The sequence below is a fragment of the Anser anser genome (assembly GCF_964211835.1).
Source record: "Anser anser genome assembly, chromosome: 21".
NCBI lineage: Eukaryota > Metazoa > Chordata > Aves > Anseriformes > Anatidae > Anser > Anser anser.
This window is the reverse complement of record NC_139742.1, coordinates 2,867,069-2,886,150: the sequence shown is the minus strand read 5'-3', so window position 1 is coordinate 2,886,150 and position 19,082 is coordinate 2,867,069. Positions and strand designations below refer to the sequence as shown.

General features: G+C 45.6%; 1 protein-coding gene across 2 annotated transcripts in view; it reads right to left on the bottom strand.

The window, feature by feature from the left end:
- Positions 1-81: 81 nt before the first annotated feature.
- Positions 82-19,082, bottom strand: part of LOC310884996 (discoidin domain-containing receptor 2-like) — a 60,364-nt gene continuing 41,363 nt past the window's right edge. For both annotated transcript variants that reach the window (XM_083807709.1, XM_083807708.1), the window contains exons 8-17: positions 15,513-15,759; positions 14,333-14,425; positions 13,686-13,843; positions 13,248-13,443; positions 11,778-12,022; positions 8,861-8,982; positions 8,286-8,483; positions 5,357-5,591; positions 3,822-3,971; positions 82-2,583 (exon numbers count right to left, since the gene is read on the bottom strand). In XM_083807709.1, the coding sequence (XP_083663835.1) occupies positions 2,443-2,583; positions 3,822-3,971; positions 5,357-5,591; positions 8,286-8,483; positions 8,861-8,982; positions 11,778-12,022; positions 13,248-13,443; positions 13,686-13,843; positions 14,333-14,425; positions 15,513-15,759 (1,785 nt within the window). In that variant the 3' untranslated portion in view covers positions 82-2,442. The remainder of the gene's footprint in view (positions 2,584-3,821; positions 3,972-5,356; positions 5,592-8,285; positions 8,484-8,860; positions 8,983-11,777; positions 12,023-13,247; positions 13,444-13,685; positions 13,844-14,332; positions 14,426-15,512; positions 15,760-19,082) is intronic.

The following is a 19,082-nucleotide window of genomic DNA, read 5'->3' as shown; positions in this document are numbered from 1 at the left end:
TTGAACAGTCACACCAAAATATCTGCCCTCAGTGCAGACACCTAGACCTAAGTAAAATAAAAAAAATAAGCAGAAATTCACTTTTGTCAAGGTTATCATTAGAATTTATTGATATGAGAGAAACTTCGTATGTCAGTATGTCAGTGGAGGAACAGCACGTCCTGACATAACAGAAGGACAAAGCCCACCCAGGTGACATTACAGCGTTCTGGTACCTCTGAGCTCCAAAACACAGGAGATCACGCACATGGCTGTGTATTACTCGGGTCTGTTTTCCAGGACAGGATGGAAACTCTCCAGCAATAACACCAACGCGTGGCTCGCCAGCCACCAGTGCACGGCTGCATACATGACCACAACAGCTTTGACTCCTGTCACCCACGCCAGGCACTTATGGCACACGTGTGGCAGCAGCAGCCCACCCGGGGCCCCTTCGGGTTGAAGGGGACAAACACCTGCTTTGCGGTGAGAGCCACCCGAGCCCGTGCAGCCCTCGCAGGGCGTGAGATGCCTCGTGCTCCATCACGTGAAGGCTGCTCAGAGGACCAGCCCAGCCCACGATGCCTACATGCAGTCCGGGGACTCCCACACCGACCTGCAGCAGGACAACCAGCGGCAGCTGGGAAGCTTCAGGACCAGCTTTGTTCTGCCTGGGGAGCAGACACAGCACACTCAGTCCTGGCGTCTGCCAACGCAGGGGCAGGTTTTCTCTTTCAACGTAACAGCCATAATTACCCTCTTATTAGAGCTGTTTTGGCATTCCCTCCGTCAGCGGTGTCCGCTTACAGAGCTCGTAGCACAGACACTATGTAGCTCGTAGCACAGTGAACACTATGCTTCTGGCCAAGATAGGAATTATCTTTATAACCTTTACTGGAAATACATGTTATACTGGATGCTGTTTGGAAAAATAAAAACAAAACAAAACAAAAAGTGCTGAACTTTAACCTCCCAGCTTATGAAATACTCAGTTTGGTCCGTAATATCTTGCTAAACAGTTACAAAGGGAACAGCAGAGTATTCCCCAGGCACCTGATAAATCCACAATGGATGTACTGTAGAAACAAGCTGAATTCTCTGACCCACTCCAAGGGTATTTCAGAGCCCTATAAAATATTCCAGAGAACGAGCCATTTGTGACACAACAAACAAAAAGACAACCCCGGTTCAAGGAATAAGTTGTCTCGTGTTGTACAGGAAGCATCCAAAATCAGACGCAAAGCCACCCTGATCAGAACTGGCGGGATGTGGCAGTCCCACCCTGATGCCAGATTTGATCACAGCAGTAACAGAGCCTGGGCCGAAGTGCATCTGCCTGGCTGACAGCGCTAAACCTGCTGCAGACCTGAAGAGGGACTGCAGATGCTAGAAATAAATCCGAGTGTGTGCGCAGGTGCGTGCCGGCGATGGCACGTGCCCTGTTCCTTCTCCTCTCACGTGAGCTATGACAAGTGACATAGCGGGTGCTGCTCTCAGCCATTCGCTTTCACCAAATCTAAGTTCCCCCTGCACACTTAACAGCATCGACTTAGAGATCTCATATTAATGGGTACTTATACAGGATTAATTGCACATCAGTCCATTGTGGCTACAAGTTCATTAGGCTAATAAATCTACGTAGTGACAGTAGTACAGTATCAGCTACTTTTCAATACAAGCTCCCTACCCTAGCCTTAATTTGCAGGTCAAGAGAAGATCTTCTGTAGTGACCTTCCTATGACCTTTAACATTCATTTTTTTAATTTTCTTTTTTCTAGAAAAAAAAATCCAGTGTGGGGAAAATGCACATATATAACAAAAGCAGTGCTTAACAACCACAGGAAAAAAGAACATGATCTTGGACTCTATCAGCATCCTCCGTAGACCCTGGTAGCATTAATTCCAAAGGGTTGCTAAATCCAGCTCCGTCAGTTCTCAAGTCTGTTAAACCATTTCCTAGCTCTAGTCAGTTCTAGTTTCTTACTATACATATCATCTCTAGCAAGAGCCTACAGAAACACTTGCTAATGTGCACAAGACTTCCATTTGATTTAATGGAATAGTTTTAGAAGACTGAAGTCTTTACTTCTACAAATCTGTTCTTGAATTGTGGCTCTCACTCAGGCTGGCACCTTTCTGTTCCAACCAGGAGAGAGCTCCAAGTCCCTTGTAAAGTTTTACTCATTCGTCTTTCCCAAAGGTGTGTGGGTATCTAACAAAACCCCTCTCACAGTATTCCCAGGAAATGATTCAGAAGAGGAGATGATTTTTCAACCAAATGAGATCCTCTGGTCCTGCGCGTCAGACCATGGCCAATAGAACGAGCAGCTGCCATGGACGTCTCAATTAAATACGGTACAGTCAAGGGAGGAGAGCAAGGTGGCCTGACCATCTTCCTGTGAGGTACAGGCAAAGAGACACCAGAGTCACTCTGTTCTCAACAGTTTGTCTCTTTTTCTGGAGTCAAATGTTTGATTCCATTTGTTCTAGCAGGAAGTGGTGAATCATGTCAAAAGTGGGACGATCTTTTATATCCCTGCTCCAGCATTTCAGCATCAGGTCAAACACAGGGTTAGGGCACAGAGGAGTCTGGGAGAGATAGATCTGAAAAGAAGAATACAGCAAGTTCAGTGTTTGCTCTTTAAAAGAATCAAACCTCGACTAAATGAAAACCACAGGACAGCTTCAGTCTAGGCGTTACAAGACACAGCAGTCATGCAATGTTTGAAATCCATTAAGCGTGAATCTGGCAGCGAAGCCTGCATGGAGCTGCGACACCACCTCAGATGGCACTGCAGACACTTTGCCAACTTGTTTGATGAGCCGGTCATAAAACAGTCCTTTGTCCCGCAGGAAACATGAATGCTTCAGAGAGATTTGTGTTCCAAGTGACAGAAAAACACAAACCAAAACCAAATTTACCACAATAAAATCCAAATACTTTCACTCACCGTAGACAACCCATGAGGCTTTCTAAGCATCGTGACAGCTTGTTAGCAGAGACAGAAAAAACACCTTTTAGAGCTTATCTACAGCACAGGTTGGCAATTTTTTTTTCTTTCCTCTCATTTCAATACACTGATCTTTTAGACTCTTCACTAGATCATTAATATCTGGGAGACAATGAATAAAACCTTGCATTATTTTATTTCCCTTAATCCTTTAACTTATTTGGTACTAAATGTCAATGTGGGGAGAAGAGTAACAACTGGACATCCACTCTTAGGGCACAGCGATCCTCAGTGGTGCCAGATTGTCATGCTCTATTTACCATCGTCACTGATATTTCTGTTAAAGGATACGAAGGCAACAACAGTGAACTGTACACTCCTGCCTGGAGCAACAGAGGATAATGAGACAGAAAAGCCTTTCAGCAACTAGGGATGGCCAAAAGCTCCTCAGCATAGACGGAGATATCACAGGGAGTATCTAACCCCCAGGTACTAGCAATTCCTCCTTCCCCGCCTCAGTGAGTGCCTCCTTGTCTTTTAGAGGAGACACTAAGGGCAGAGAAAACTGACAAAGCAAAAGAGCAAAAGGTTTGCGTAGGACAGCCCAGAAAAGCTAAGGAGGACAGTGCAAAGGCAGATTGAAACAGAATAGCTTATAACATGGAAGAAGCACTGGACAAGCCAGGAGGCTCTTCCAGTGGGACTCCAAGAGAGGAAAGCCAGGCCAACGAGCCTGGACGAAGGGCAAGAGAGGTGGGACACATTTGAAAAGACGAGTAATAGAAGCAGGGACTTTTGCAGATGATGTAAGGCCAGCAGAAGGATCCCAAGGAGATCAGTTTGGATGCAATCAAGGTCAAGTGAAGGAAGAAGTCACATTTGCTTTCTTACCTGCCTTCCCTGGCTCCGGAAGAACTCTCCCGTGTTCTCGATGACTTGCTCATCTGAGAGGAGGCTGTAAGGTTGCTCCTTACACAGTATGAACATCTCCCAGAGGGTGACCCCAAATGCCCAGACATCACTGGCAGTGGTGAACTTGCCCTGTGAACAGAAAGGATGTTGTAAGCCTGGTTTGCTCACAGTGCATATTTGGCAAAGGCTATTTCAGTCTGCTCTCTCTAAACACAAGGATTCACACCTGGGAAAACGCTCTCCGTAAAGACAGTAGAGCAGGTGACCTGCTCTGAGCAATGCACAAAGGGACCAAAGCACGACATTGCTGCTTTGCAGGGCAGGAGCACCATGTCTTTGTGGACCCACGGTCCCTGATAAGGTGCAGCTTTCACTGGGGCAAACCTCTTGAAACAGGGGGAAAGTGTCAGAGAAAGCTAGAGACTACCATCCCTCCTGAGGAAGTCTGCATTTGCCTCCAGCAGTAGCACAATGCTGTGGGCTGTGGCAGCGGGGTGGAGAGCTGCTGCATACCTCCACCCAAAGCACAGCAGTGCAGCACAGAAAAACCTTTGAACAAGGAGCAAAGCCCTAGGGGTGAAAGCAGAGCTGAAGCAGACTCTTAGAGGAAGGCCAGAATAATTTAGATCTTTGCACATGACAAAGTTGGTGACAGTCAGCTCTCTGCCCTGCTTTCTGTCTTTAAAAAAATGCGCCCAAACTGGATGTGTTTGGAACAATATGTTTCTGAAGGAAAAAGAAGCTAAAGATTGCTCACAAAATAGCACACAACAATCGGGGGCTGGAGGGCTTGTTTTGTCAGAAAACAGCCCAGACACGGATTGTCCAGGCTTATCTGGCAACCCTGGTAGCCTGCAAAGGTTTGGAAGATATTCACACAAGAAAGGAGAGGAGTGATTTATAGTCTAGATGAAGCTGTAGCCATGAAAAGAGGGTGAACTTAGAAAAGTTTAGGCCCATCAGCCTTTATGGCAGCCATAATTACAATACCCCCTCCAAGTACATAGAAGAATTGTAAGGAAGTATAACTACATGACCTAACAACTTGTTTGAGAAAGAAATATTGGGATGAATACTAGGAATCGCCTCTGGATTGGGTGTGTTTGGGTTGTTGAACAATCTCCTGAGGGGAGCCAGCAGGACCCTTAAACACAAAACAAAACCCCAACCTCAAGCCCAGACTTGGCACTTCATGCTCATCAAGTTTTGTTCCTGCCCCTCTAGGCTTCACAGCTGGGGAAGCAAGCTCAGAAAGACGAGTTGCTTATGATTCCAGCAGGAATCCTGAATGTCAGAAACTGAACACAAATTAGGCTCCAGATAATCTGTGCTGTATTTGCAAGGGCACCCTCCTTTTCCAGGCTATTAGATTTAGATACGTCCAACACAACCCAACAGACAACTCACCAGAGGCCATCTGTAGCTGTAAAGACCGTTACACATACACGTTACAAGTTCGGGGGTATAGTGAGAACCAGAGGAAGGGAGACAGAATGGTTTTGTGCAGTGCCTACCAGGAGGATGCTTTCCCAGGCCATCCAACGTATCGGCAGCACCGCTCTGCCCTGGATACGGTAGTAATCCCCACTGTAAAGATTCCTGCTCATGCCAAAGTCTGCGATCTTGATGGTGTAGTTGTTCCCCACCAGGCAGTTGCGAGTTGCCAGGTCTCTGTGCACGAAGTTCAGAGATGCTAAATACTTCATTCCAGAGGCAATCTGGGTGGCCATGTACAGCAGGTTAGAGTAGCTGCATTGAAAGATGACAAAACAAAGTCAGTACATTTCTTGGCACTCCACTCTTCCTTGGCATTTCTTACTGCTTTATCTTGCATTTGATGTACTACAGTGACATGACATTTTATTTTTTGCCCTAACAGCGAAACTAAACTGTCTAGGGCACTAACATCCCAACCTGCCAGGCTAGGCCAAGTTCTTGAGCTGCAGAAGCAAGAACAGACAACCTGTCCCTGAAATTCAGGGCCCTTAGGATTTGACATCCCTTAGGTATTTAATATTAAGCATTAATATCAAGATTTTCAAAGAGATCATGCAACAAAGCACCAACTTTTCATAGAAAGCCAGGAAAAATGAAGCTGTACAATCTCAGAATTTCAAGTCTTAAAAATTGCTTAGTTTAGTATTTCAAACCGTCATTATCACATACTTGTACTAGTAAACATGTGACATAACATTAAAGAGAGCTTACTTTTTATGTTTAATATAACTAAATATGTAAACTGATGTATTTTCCATTTGTTAAAATTTCAATTTTCCCATTACCAAAATGAAGATAGTTTTAATAAAAAAGTTGCACAATACACAGACAGAATTTGGACCACCTGACTTTCAGCATTCTTCACACACCATTATTTTGTGATGCTCAGCTTCTTTCCCACTGTGCATGCTCAAACACTTCATATAAACAAGCACTTGTCAAAACAAATCTAATGAACTGTTCACAGTTAGTATTTCTCTGTAAAGCTCAAGAAAAAAAAGCCTTACTCAGTGTTCTGGTAGCAATGACAGAAGCTTTATCATTTTATCTAAATTAAATGACATATCTAATGATAACATATCCAATCTACCTGTTCTAATCAACAGCTAAGCTGCTGCTACAGAGCTTCAGAGGCAGCCCCTTTCCCCTGACACAGCACCAGCCGGGGGGTCTGGGCACCACTTCCCTCCCAGCTGTGACCCCCACGGCTCAGGCAGGTGACACTCAGCCCTGTCCCATTGTTAGCTCAATGCTTCTCCTGATCTGCATGGAGCCATCGTGTCCCCAGAGAAGGAACTCCGGCACCCACTTTTACCTTGTTAACCTGGCTGTTGGCTTTCTCCTTTAGAGGGGGCTTAGCCTCCAGGTCCTACCTTCTCCCTTCCCCCTGATCAGCTGCCGCCTTGTCTCCCTGCTTGGCGATGCTCCTCTTCCAACCCAAGATGCCCAGTCCACCCCATCCCCTCTGCATTCTGGCAGGCCTTGCCAGCAGCTCTCTTCTGGCTCCCAGTGCCCAGAGCATGCAGCTCTGCGTATGGAGGAGCAGACACTTCTCAGCAGACTCATCTTCATGACTTGCTACATAGCCAGAGAGGCAGTGGGAGATGCATTTCAAACACCGAAGAGCTGTACGGACAGCTGGACCTTGCCACATCAATCAGACACCCATATGAACTGGCAGAGAGACAAGCTGCACTTTTTGGCAGGGGCATTCATTTCAATATCAGTAACTAACTCCCACACAGACAGATATCTGAACCAGCCACACAGGCTTCCTTTAACGTGAAACTCTATCTGGTTGGGAGGGACGAAAGGAGAGGCTGAAAGAGCAGCTGGAAGAGAAAGGAAAACTTATGGGTAGGGCCAAGTAATGGAAAGCAGGGAAGAACCCCGTGAATGCCAGTGCTGAAGTCAGATGAGGGGTGAGGAGGAGAAGAAAAAAGATAGTCCGAAGCTATGGCCAGGAAAAAAAAAAAAGAGAAACCGAGTCTAGATGTGAAAGCTCTTTCAATTGTGTGGAAGAGACAGGAGACTGGAGAGAGCTGGAACACGCATCAACTCAGATGTAAATCCTCTCCCATCCTACAGCAGCTCCTGGTGTGTCATGACTCTGTTGCCTGACGTTCCCAGACAGGACCACTAACCACTGCCAGCTACTGGCAGAAGCAGGGGTGTTGTCTAGACATGGTAAGACATCTCTTGTCCAGTCCATCAACAGAACTTGCTCTGCCTAACTGCCTAGCTCTTTAACTAAAAATAAATTAATTTCTTTGTGGGCGTACATGCCAAAGGCTAAGCAATGCAGTGATTTCTGGTCAGTTTTCTTTAATCAAGCTGAGTACATGATAGCTGTATGTGCAACTCTCATCTGTGAGGAACGAATTTCTGCAACAGTAGAGATGTTTTCATGTTAGATTTAATCCTTCCACGGAGGAGGGAGATAAGCGCCACTGCAGACAGAAAACATTTGTGTTTGCCAGTGAAATACTCTCCTTCTGTCAGCTGATGAAATCTTTCCTTCAATGAAGCTCCACACTCAGCTTCCCTTATGTAATATTTTTTAGGCATCCAGAGAATGTACAAAACATCTCAAAAGCCTAAGAGAAATTCTTGATTTTCATCCCAAAACTCTAGCTGTAATGCATCTGGTTTGCCACTTAATGAAGTATTTGATGCAAGCCCACTAATGTAAACGGATGGGTACATCAGTAAACAACGTATGTCAGATGGTCACTGTGACCAGAACAGCCCCCAGTCAGGGACACTTCACAGGAACATGCATCTCTGGAGGCCTCAAGAACAATGTCCCACGCAAAGTGGGACTAGTACCCACAGTATGTGCTGTGGCAGTGGCCAGGCTGGAAGGTCACTGCCTGGAAAGCACAGCACAAGAAACCGGCAGCTCTGTATCACCAATTCATCCTAAACATGGGCAGCTCCTCTTACCTGACACAGGGAATGTTGTTTGAAATTGCAAATTTACTGTAGATCTCCCTCTGCGACAGGAACTGATTGAGGTCTCCATTCTCCATGTACTCTGTTATCATGCACAGTGGGTCATCACGCACGCACACCCCCAGAAGCCGGATGATATTTGGGTTCTTCAGCCGTGACATGATTTTGATCTCTTTCAGGAAATCATTTCTTGTAAAATAGAAAACGGAGGTTTGAGTCCTAAACTATTCCTTGGTTTAAAGAAAGCAGAAGCAGCATGTAGGAAAGTCCCTGACCACAGAGACTTTTACACATCTGCATACAGTGAGTTTGAGAGATGGTTCTGGGCTTGTGTGCAGCATCTACCCCTTCCCCAGAAAACAGGATTAATACAGCATTTCAGTTTGATGTCGTCTGTTCCTACCGTCAGCTCTCTGCTTACATCCTGTTCCTTACACAAACACTCAGCACCCTCCGAGGCTTCTCTCTTACAGAGTCAATGGTGTTAAACCATGTGAAACTGTTGCCTGGGGAGTATTTGCTTTCCTTCTCAGGTGGTTGGCAGGATGTACTCAGGATGTACTTACCTGGCTGTTTTGTTGACATCTGATCTTAGCATCTTCACTGCTACTAGAACCGGCTGGTGAGTGAATTCTGAAGAAGAGACCCCCAGGAACTCCAGCAGGCCATCAGCTTCACAGAGGTGCACCTGCAGAAAGCAATGGCAGCTATGAGAGCGTGCACACCCAGAAAGCCAGAGCAAAACGACGACACACTGAGGTCATCAGTTTGGTCAGCACTGGCAGAATGGCCAAGTGAATGATCTAATGGAAGTGACATCGTTCTGATGACAAATAGCCCACAGATCGGCCAAAAATCCTGGACAAGACTGTGTGTGTACACTATTTAGCCCACAATGTAGAAACAGACGTGGATTGCAGCCTAATGTTTCCCCACGGCATTGAATTTACTCCACATGCGTATCAACGGCTCAGTACATGACTGGGGGGGTCCAACTTGCCCAGCAAGCACTGGAGATATTCAGGAAGGCCACTGTGCCTGGAGCTGCCTGCATTACGATGCATGTGCATGCAGACAACGTGGCTGCAGCACATTTGGCATATATAGCACATCACAACAGCTGTACACGTACAGAACTGTCCTGCAGCCTAGCCTGGCTTGAGTCACTGCTCAGACTTAACTGAGGAGCGTCCAGAAATTACAGACAGCTTTCCAAATATCTTTAATTCCAGAAAAAAGGGGAGTAGTGCATGTGTGTGTGTGGTGTGAACACCTCACCTGCGAATGTACTCAAAGGTGAAGAGGTGAATGCTCTTAGGAAAGCACAGAATTCAAAGTTTCTTCAGATCAAAAAAAAAACAAACAGTAAAGACATGAAATTACTGCCAGGGTTGTATAAAAGAGAAGGTGGGGGAAGGGATGCAATAAAACATTTGCTTAAGAAGTTATCAGAATGCACGTTTAAGAGGAGAACTGGGCAAGAAATGCTGGAGTAGGTAAAACAGACAAACTGAGTGTGCAGGATAGGAAAAAGGACTGAAGGAGGGGAGCAGACCAGATGTGCTAGCAGAAAGGTGAACATAACGGGAGCTTAATTTCATATCGCTTATATATGCTATTGTTTATATATTTTACAATGCACCAAGAACTTATGCAAGAAACATGGTGAAGAGAAAGAGGAGACAGCATAGAAAATGGATAAAGCTACAATTCAGAAACAGAAGTACAAAAAGGCTGCTGCAGTTACATGGAGAATGAAATCTGCTGGGGTGAAAGTACAGTCACGAGACTCACTCTCCTTAAATTCTGGAAGTCTAGCAACAACATCAAGTAGAGACCAGCTGTACAAGCCAGGAATAAGAAAGAGAGCCATGGTGCTTAGAGCTTGTATTGTAAGTGCTCACAGTGTATCACTGAGTCCAGAAAGCAGAAAGTTAGGAGCAGAAAAAATGCCTTGAAAGTTATGGAAGCCCTGGGTGAGAGGTGAAAAAAGCATGGATGAGCCATGTTGCTAGAAGCAAAATTGCACGCTAAGCCAGAGCAGAGGAGCAGAGCGTAGGATGATGACCAGTTTGGTGAGACTACAAAGGTGAGAAGCAGAGAAGGAAGCACAGTGACGCAGCAGATTTGCAAAAATGAGGAAAAGAGCCTGTGACACAAGGAAAGATGCAGGCCATGAATCAAACTCCAAGGAAAACGGGGATGGAGAGCCTCTCTGCTGCTGTTTAACAACACAAAGGAGGAGGAGGAGAAAGCTTTGACAGTTATTAGAAGGAAAGGAATGAGTAGGAAAGAAAAAACAGAAGCAAAACAGTGAGAAAAAAAAACAACTCATTTTTGGAGTACAAACCAAGACAGCAAGATTCACACCACAAAAGGGACTGCACTGACAGCCAGGTGAAGAGATTGAGGATGTTAGCACCTTTCCAGTACTCTGATTGATCCAGAAAGAAGTGAGGGGGACAGGGAGGGAGGCTGGGGCAGGGAAAGTGTGCTGTCAGTAGGAAGGAACAAGGAACTAGAAGTATTGAATGAAAAGTATGGACATCCACAGACGAGAAAGCAGTCAGTAAAGAGCTGTGCTTTGCCAAAATGGAGCAAACAGAATTTTTAAGGTTGTGTTTGAGGAAAAGCTGGGGAGGATAAAAGAGAGAGGAAGAGGGAGCAAACGAGGGGAAAATCTGGCTCAGTAATGTGTGGACACAAAGCAGGGAGTGAAGAAAAAGAGAGGGGAAAACATTCACAGCTCAGAAGAGGCCCAAGGAGTAAAGAGAGAGCTTGGCAGGAGACAGATGCGTGTATCATGCTGCCTGAGGCTTCTGACACAGACTGGGGCTTGAGCAAGCAGTGATGCCAGAAAATATGCAAGGGCACCACAATGCCTGGGCAGTGTCTGTCTTGGCCAGGGCCAACGTGCAGAGCCCCATCAGAACCTCCACCTGTTAATGTGAAAGCTCTTTTTACACCCAGGATGAGTCTGCCTTGGTTGGAATCACTGCTAGAGCTGACATTAATCACACGTTTGAGGTGTCCGTGGTAGAGCATGAAACAGTCTGAACTCACACTCCCAGGCCTTTTCTATAGGGCCATAAATAGGGATAGAGGCAGCAAACAGCTCGTGTTTGTAAAGCTCATCTGCTATGAAAGACTCACACATGGCACCGGGCAGTAGCCTCAGAGGTGCAGAACTGGGCTCTATGAAGCCTGCCCTTAAAGGACATCAGTGTAATTGAGCGACCTGGTCTAGGGGAAGGTGTCCCAGCCCATGGCGGGGGGGTTAGAACTCGATGATCTTTAGAGGTCCCTTCCTACCCAAACCGTTCTACGACTCTAGAGCAAGGACATGTACTAAATACAATACTGGGATGCAGGTCCCCCGGTCCCCATCCATGTGTGCAGCTGTGCCAGAAAGGCAGCTGAGAGGATTCACTGTGCCACTCAATTCCTTCCTGTTAGAGAAAGCACGGAAGAGAATGGCTGTACCTCTCCAAACTGTCCTTCTCCCAGCTTCTCCTTGAGTCGTAGCTGCTGCCGTGGGAATTCGCCTACTGAGATGTCCTTCTTGGTAAGTGAATCCACAGTGAGGGCTGGGACTGCATACATGTTGTTGCCTGTCACACCTTGGAGGTGGACAATATCCGTTTCAGCGTAGTGAGGAACATTGTTCTGAAAGCCTTGGTGAGGCGTAGACTTGGTCAGGTCAGGCTCAGCATAGTCCCCGCTGCACACTGAGAAAAAAACAAAGACAGGGGGAGTCAGACACTCTCGCTCCCTTAAAACCAGTATAGCCTGGCTTCCACTCCTCTGAACCCTGCAGACCTCTGGGAACTAAGCCCAGCTGCACGCCTGTTAACCTTACAGCAGCGTACATCGAGATGGAAGACTGCACTTTGTTTTAACTAGGGCTTAAACCAGGACGAGCTGCACTTCTTCCAACTCCAGAACAAATGCCTGTGAGTTGTGAGTGAATTTGTGTTAATCAGCTCCCTGATCTATCCAGAGAGCTAAAATTCTTGTCCAGACATGGAGGCATGAGTCTGAAGTGGTTACTTGTTTCTGATTCATCCTAAATTTGATCTGCTCCTTTTACCTGACGTATGGAATGTTGCTTGCAACATCAAACTTGCTCTAGATTCCTCGCTGGAGATTGAAGTCTCCATTTTCTACGTACTCTGTTATCATGCTACCCTATACCTCTTACAGCTTATTCACATAACCTCCATGGGATAACTCTTTATAATTAACTCCCTGTATGGTCAGTAATACCCAGAACTATCGTTCTGCTTTAAATTCACATCCTGACTCAGTCCCAATCAATCTCCTTCTGTAGCATAATGCTGGATCTTAGCACGTTGTTGGTGCTTGAGGAATGCAGCACTGCCCTTACACTCGTTAATCAGCAGTGCCATCACTGAGTACAAAAGCCTCTTGGACGTGTTCCCTTCTGTATGCATCCAAAAGCTCCCCGGGGGCTGGAAGCCAGTGCACCACTGACAACCCCCTGCTGCATTTGCCTCTGCTTTTTCTATGGGAATTTCAAAGAGCCTTTGCTGCAGGGAGAGGTGCTAAAGGCCTTCGCCTCTTCCACCAGCCAGTCTGGGCAGCCTGGGAGTGCTGCAGGCAGTGATTCCACTGCCAAGGGGCTGAGACAAACGATGACTTGCTGCTGTACTTGCCAAAACCAGCTCCTAGAAGATGACCTGGCTAACATATAAACAATCTTTAAAGAGAATAATAAAAGGCCACCACCCTCTAGTGGGGCTGGTGCTTCATCTACCGAGGTTACATACTAAAAAGTTTCAGAACTTCAGAATACTGTCTTATGTCCCTGGGTTAGTACTGCATTGTAGTCAGAGAACATTAGTCAGACACTGGAAACTGGCACATACTCACAGGTGAGGGAAATAATAAAAGAATAAATACCTAACTTCTGGTGACTGATGATTATATTACCTGAATCCTCTGCACTTTGGGAGAGCTCTGGAAGCTTATGGAGCAGTGTAGCTGGCTGGTGATATTCCAAATCCAGTGGAAAAGCACGTTCATAGGTGGGATTTGACTGGTGGATCTGTGTCTGGTTGTTGGCGATGGTGTAGCTATAGAAGGAGAGGCGAACTGTGGCATCTTCCTCCAGGATTCGGCGTGGGGCCTTCCAAAAAAGAGAAAAAACTGCTGAGGTGATGCTCAGTTGTTGAGTAATGTACTGGCTGCAACTGCAGCAATTTCCAGTAATGTCTTGGATAGGACCTGCATCTTCCCCTGCTGTGGGAACAGAGATTTAGCTACTAGATGGAGCAGGGAAAACCCTGTACTTTCCCGCATAATTCAGAGCTCTTTTGGGTTAATACTTAGAACTAAACTTGTGCCTGCAAAGTAGCCCCATTGTATTACCTTTTCCAACCTTTTCTGAACATACTGCTTCCAAAGAATAATGACTATAATCATCAGGAGCAGAAGAATAATAGCCACAAGGCAGCCCACGAGGATGGAGGTATTGGAATCATCTGCCTTCTCTCCTATCCAGGTGCTGGTTACAGAAGATGTGGTTTCTGCAATCACAGAGGAATTAAGAACAATCTGCCATCAACAAAGCACAGGTTGTTATACGTGCTGGCTGACTTCCATGAGACCACGTCCTTTTCTATAGGCTGGTACAGAAGAGTATTAACATTAGCTCTGCTCCCATTTTGCTCTAATCACAAATTCTCACTGTGGAGGCTCACAGCTAAGAACTGTGCAGAGGGCTTCTGCAACCACACACTGTTCTTAGCATTGGAACAGATTCCTTGGATGGACCCATGTTAAGGCAGACAGCTCTCAGAGTTTCACTGGCTGCACGTGCGCATTCGGCCCACTTGCTCTGAGGCAGCCTAGGCCAGAAGACATAGGTGAGGCTTGGAGGACTGCAAGACTCAGCCCTGTGTGCAAGGGCAATAACCAGGCCATACCCAGGTCTCCAGAGGAGGAGACACTGCATGAGCTAGGATGTTACTATGAAATCCCCCAACACTTGAGACCTTAGTGACAGAAGTCCTTACCCCAGGTGCCCTCGGTAACGTTGTGTGCTGTTTCCAGGAGATCTGTTGTGCTTGTGGCTACCGTAACCAAAATAGGATTTACGCTCTCCATGTCTGTGGGAGGGAAGGGAAGGTGTCAGTCCAACAAAATCTCTCTGCTTCTGCCAGCAGTCTGTGCAATCCTGACCATAACCCCTGCCTTCCCAAATGGGACTGGGCTGAGACCCACATAGCAGATCATGAGCAATGTGAGCAGTTATCTGCTCCCTCCGAACTTCCCAGTGTGCCTGCAGGAGGCTGCACAGCCTCTCCACTGAGCAGCCCACATCTCCGGACCACAGCAAACTGCCAGCGCATGCAGCATCCTTCCCTGAGCTCAGCCAGACAGCGGGGACTTAATCAAGAGCTTTTTTTTTCCTCCCACCTTCCTTCTCATTTAAATACGATTATAAAAATTGTCACCCTGGGCTGGACTGAGAGCCTGCCTAAATCTCACATGTAACAGGGAGGGCAGCCAGCAGGGGCTGCTATCAGCAAGATAAGCAACAAGCTGCAGTCAGAGCTCTCCTTTCCAGCAATGTCTTCTCACTATAGCTGCTGATGGACCTTTGAGCAGAAAGCTAGAGCAACAACATTAATGCATCAGTGACAACTGTTTTCTCCTAGACTCTGTTGAATCCTTTGCAGAACTTTTCAAAGTACCTCATGGTACTTACTTCTGTTTTATAGTTAAGACATAAGCAACAAAAGTTTCAGCCTCTTGTGTTTGTGGATTTTTGTTGTTGTTGGCGGTGGTTTTGTTTGTTTTTCTAAATATATAAATCTGCAATCTGCTAACTTTATAGCTACCTATAGATGTAGTTCAATTATTCATAACAAAATGCTTAGTAAAAACAGGTGAAAATCGACCCCTTGAGCAGCAGGCAACTGCCTCAAATAGAAATGTCCTACAGTCCAATTTTTGGTTGCCCTGGTTGCATTTTCGCTTATGTGTATCAGTATCAGCTTGAAAAGCATCCTCTGTAGACTGGACCTTTCTTTCTGCCTTTGCAACTCTCTCAATGTTTCTGCTACCTTCTCCCCACTGTGTAGCCCCACAGTGCCTTACTGTCTTACACTAAGCCCACAGGTCCTGCACCTCCCCACTGTCATTTCTGCTCTCCACCCTCCCCAAGATCTACTCGACTGGAAGAACACTCACCCGACTGAAAGGAAATCTCGCTCATCATCATCCAGGTGTCAGCAAAGTAGAAGCGGCAAAGTATGGCTTTACCCACATGCTGATTGAGGGGGACAGTCACAAACCTAGCACTGGGATTTTTGTCATCTAAGACAGTTGCCACTCCAACAGGTTCGGGCTCCCAGTCTGCAATCAGGCGTGGTTTGAACAGACACTCCACTTTCTGGAAGATCTTCACCCCCTTGGAAAACATGTTGTTGCAATGCACCTAGCAAAACAAAACAAAACAACAAAAAAACAGGTCAGATAGGAGGAAGATCTATTGAAATCAAATTCAATCCCCAGGGATTCTGTTAACAAAGACGTTCTGTTTCTAACATCCCCCTGTATGAATACTCTTAACCCAAAGTAAGTGACCTGTTCCAGCATAGCTCCATCCACCCAGTGTGCAATGAGAGCATTTGTGCAAAAAAAGTGATTCTGAAATAGCTGTTAGCTGTACACACAAAAACAACAACGGTAACATTTTGGCATGCTCTTCAAATGGCCCATATAAAAATCGATCAAACAAACCCTGTACTCATCTAAAGCATCAGATCAATTCTCCTTGATCCTACAAGGGAAGAGAAAAATGTACCTGGACTCGAGCCTCTTTCAGAAAGCCTCCAGCTTCCGCAGTCTAAGAAATCTCTTCCAAAAAATAAACAAGCAATACGTGCAACCTTGAGAAGAAGGTTCCCCTGACATACAGGGCTTCTGCTGTGGTTGCACCTTGAAGACAACTGAGGATCTGCGTTTTCTTTATACCGTCACGTAAGCCTGCATCCATCAACCTCTCCTGGTGGCTCAGTACACCGTCAGGTTGTCCTTGCCGCACTGACTCCACTAGTTTAGTCAACGATGCTGGAATTTAAACCACCATCACTGTGCTGCCAAGCTAACAATGCAGTGAAACATAGACGTCCTCTCCTGTCTCTGAGTTACGGCTCCACACTCTCAGCTTTCAGACTAAGCAGCTTGCAAACTGCTTTTGAGCTGACTTCACAGATCTGTATTTGGGAGGTTTGCCTTACCCTCCCTGGAGCTGGCAGCACTTTCTCCCTGTCCTGCTCCTGGGCTGCACCCAAACCAAGAGGCTCCAGCACAAGTGACATCTCCACCTCCCCGGGCTGCAGCACTGCAGACCACTCAGCAAACACGTGGCACCCTCCCAGGTCTCTGGCACTTCCAAGGAAGTGGGCTTTGCAAAGAGACGAGGCTTGTAAGGATCCTTTACGCTGTTACACTGCCTAACAGTTACGCAAATATTGCCCTGCCCCTTTTCAAATACATAAATACAACAGTTTAAGTTCTGCCATGCAATCCTGAAGCCCTGGACCACTGTATTTGGCACTGCAGCCAGTGACCAGGAACCAAAGGTATAAGATGATCCTTGAAGCCGTCAGTGCCCCTCAGCCTGCTCCTCTGTTTTCGTAGCCACGGTGGTCTGAACCTCCCTAGCGACTCCAGAAATTATTTCCTAATGACTGTGGAGTATTTGCAACTGCGACAACAACAGTTTCCAAACTGAATGCAGCTCTGAACCCTATTAATTGCTTGGCCTCTGAAATCTTGCAGTGAATAACAGTGAAGCAGTAATGAGGACAACAGGCCTAGTGAGCAGGGAGAAGACAAAAGAAGGGTATTTGAGCATAATTAAGAACAGATGAAGCTTAGACAACATTATTCAATATGGAGATATAGTCATCCATAACGAGGCAGGAAAGCCTGACGTCTGCAATATACCGTCTGTGCCATATTTGGATGGGAGTTGGATACGTTCATGTCTTGGACTGATACAGAGACACTTTCTATTCCAAACACCACCTACTGAAGTCCAATTTTATAATATGCAAGCCTAAGTAGTTTGCAATGCAGTTGCAATATTTGCTAACATTTATTTTTAGTACTTTCTTGGATATTGGGGAAGTTCAGAAGACTGGAATGAAGCTAACAGATATCAAGATATAACACAAAAAAAAGCATTTACAGACCATCTAGTCTGTGCAAAATAAATGCACAGCTGAACAGCTCACATTCAATAATGAAGGAAGAATAATTTATGCTAATCAATAGTTTTATAATGAAATACTAAATGAAGTAACTATTTTTATGAGCTTATGTGTTTGGTTGATCGGGATCACTGCATTTACATGAAAGATCTTTATAAGGCATCTGATTTACTCAACAGAACACCCGACTCCGATTAGCATAATATGAACTCATGAATTATATTAATTTGACCAAAATTTGTCAACTAGTAAGTCTTATAATGTAAAAGGCACAAATGACTCTTTTCTAGGTGTTTTGCTAGTAGGAATGTATTCCTCACTCGAGGTTATTCACTACTTTTTTGAACGACCTGAAAGAAGGAGCACAATCACCAACAATAAATTAAGTGAAATGAGAAAAAGAATTGCAAAAGTCAAACAGCTTCCTCAAACTAAATTGAACAATGGTCTGGGTTTGCTGGACTGGTTCATTTCAAGGCAGCGAACTCCAGAACAAAATGTAAGTAATGCTTTCTGCACTGGAAGCCAATAACTTTGAACTGACTTTAAGCACGATACCAAAGTCTTAATGAACATTGGCTCCTTACCCTTTGGCTAAGAGGACTAATATGATCACAAGATTCATAAACAAAGAAGAATTGTCCAAGGCCAGGAAATTGGTACCATTCTTTTATGTAGTTTGATGAAAAACTTGCATCCAGTTCCAGTTTCTATACCTCCAAAGGAGTACTGGCAAACAAAAGATTGGAAGATAGCTACCAAAGTGATCTTGGATCTCACAGGACATTGAGAAGTTCAGCCAATTTAGTTTACTGAAGCAAATATTAAGAAAGTGATTTAGTCACAGTATAGAAGCAAAAAAGTTTCTGAGAAGGCAGGATTCCTACTTTTTGCCAGCAAAAGCAGGCTAAGAGCCAGGGGTTGCAAGTTAAAAATAGACAAAATAAAACCAGGGTAAGTAACCACCAAAACAATTTACTTAAGGATGTGGTGGGTTCTCCTTCATTTGAAATCTTTACAAGAAAAGCCACTGATCCTTTTAAAGAGATTCTGCTGTTTACTACAGACTTTAAAAGTTCAGCTCACCCTTCTCCTCTGTGTGTTTTAAGTAAGTTCTCGCAGCACAGGTGCAGACCGAGGTGTCCAGAGAAGTTTTTGGTGAAAATGGAAACACAACCATCTTCCTTTACCTCACGGGTCAGGCAGGCCTTAGACAGTAAGCAGCTTGCATCCTAAATCCATCTTAATTGCCAACAGAGGCTGCCTAAACACTGCTTCAGGTGTCTGCTTTTTATTCCTTAGTTATTTAAGCCAAATACTGAAAGGAGAGTGCCCAAGCTCCGGAGAGGCAAGCGTTCCACTGCTTCACCTACCTACACCAGCAAATATGGGCTATCTCCTGCACAAATTTTGACTCTGGTAGTTTCTGCTGTCTGTCGGGCACCTTATATCCTCTAGATTTGGGGACAGAGCCCAGAGGGGTAACCTGGAAGTGCCCAGACCCAAAGCCCACCCCAGGCTGCTGCAGAGGGACAACGCC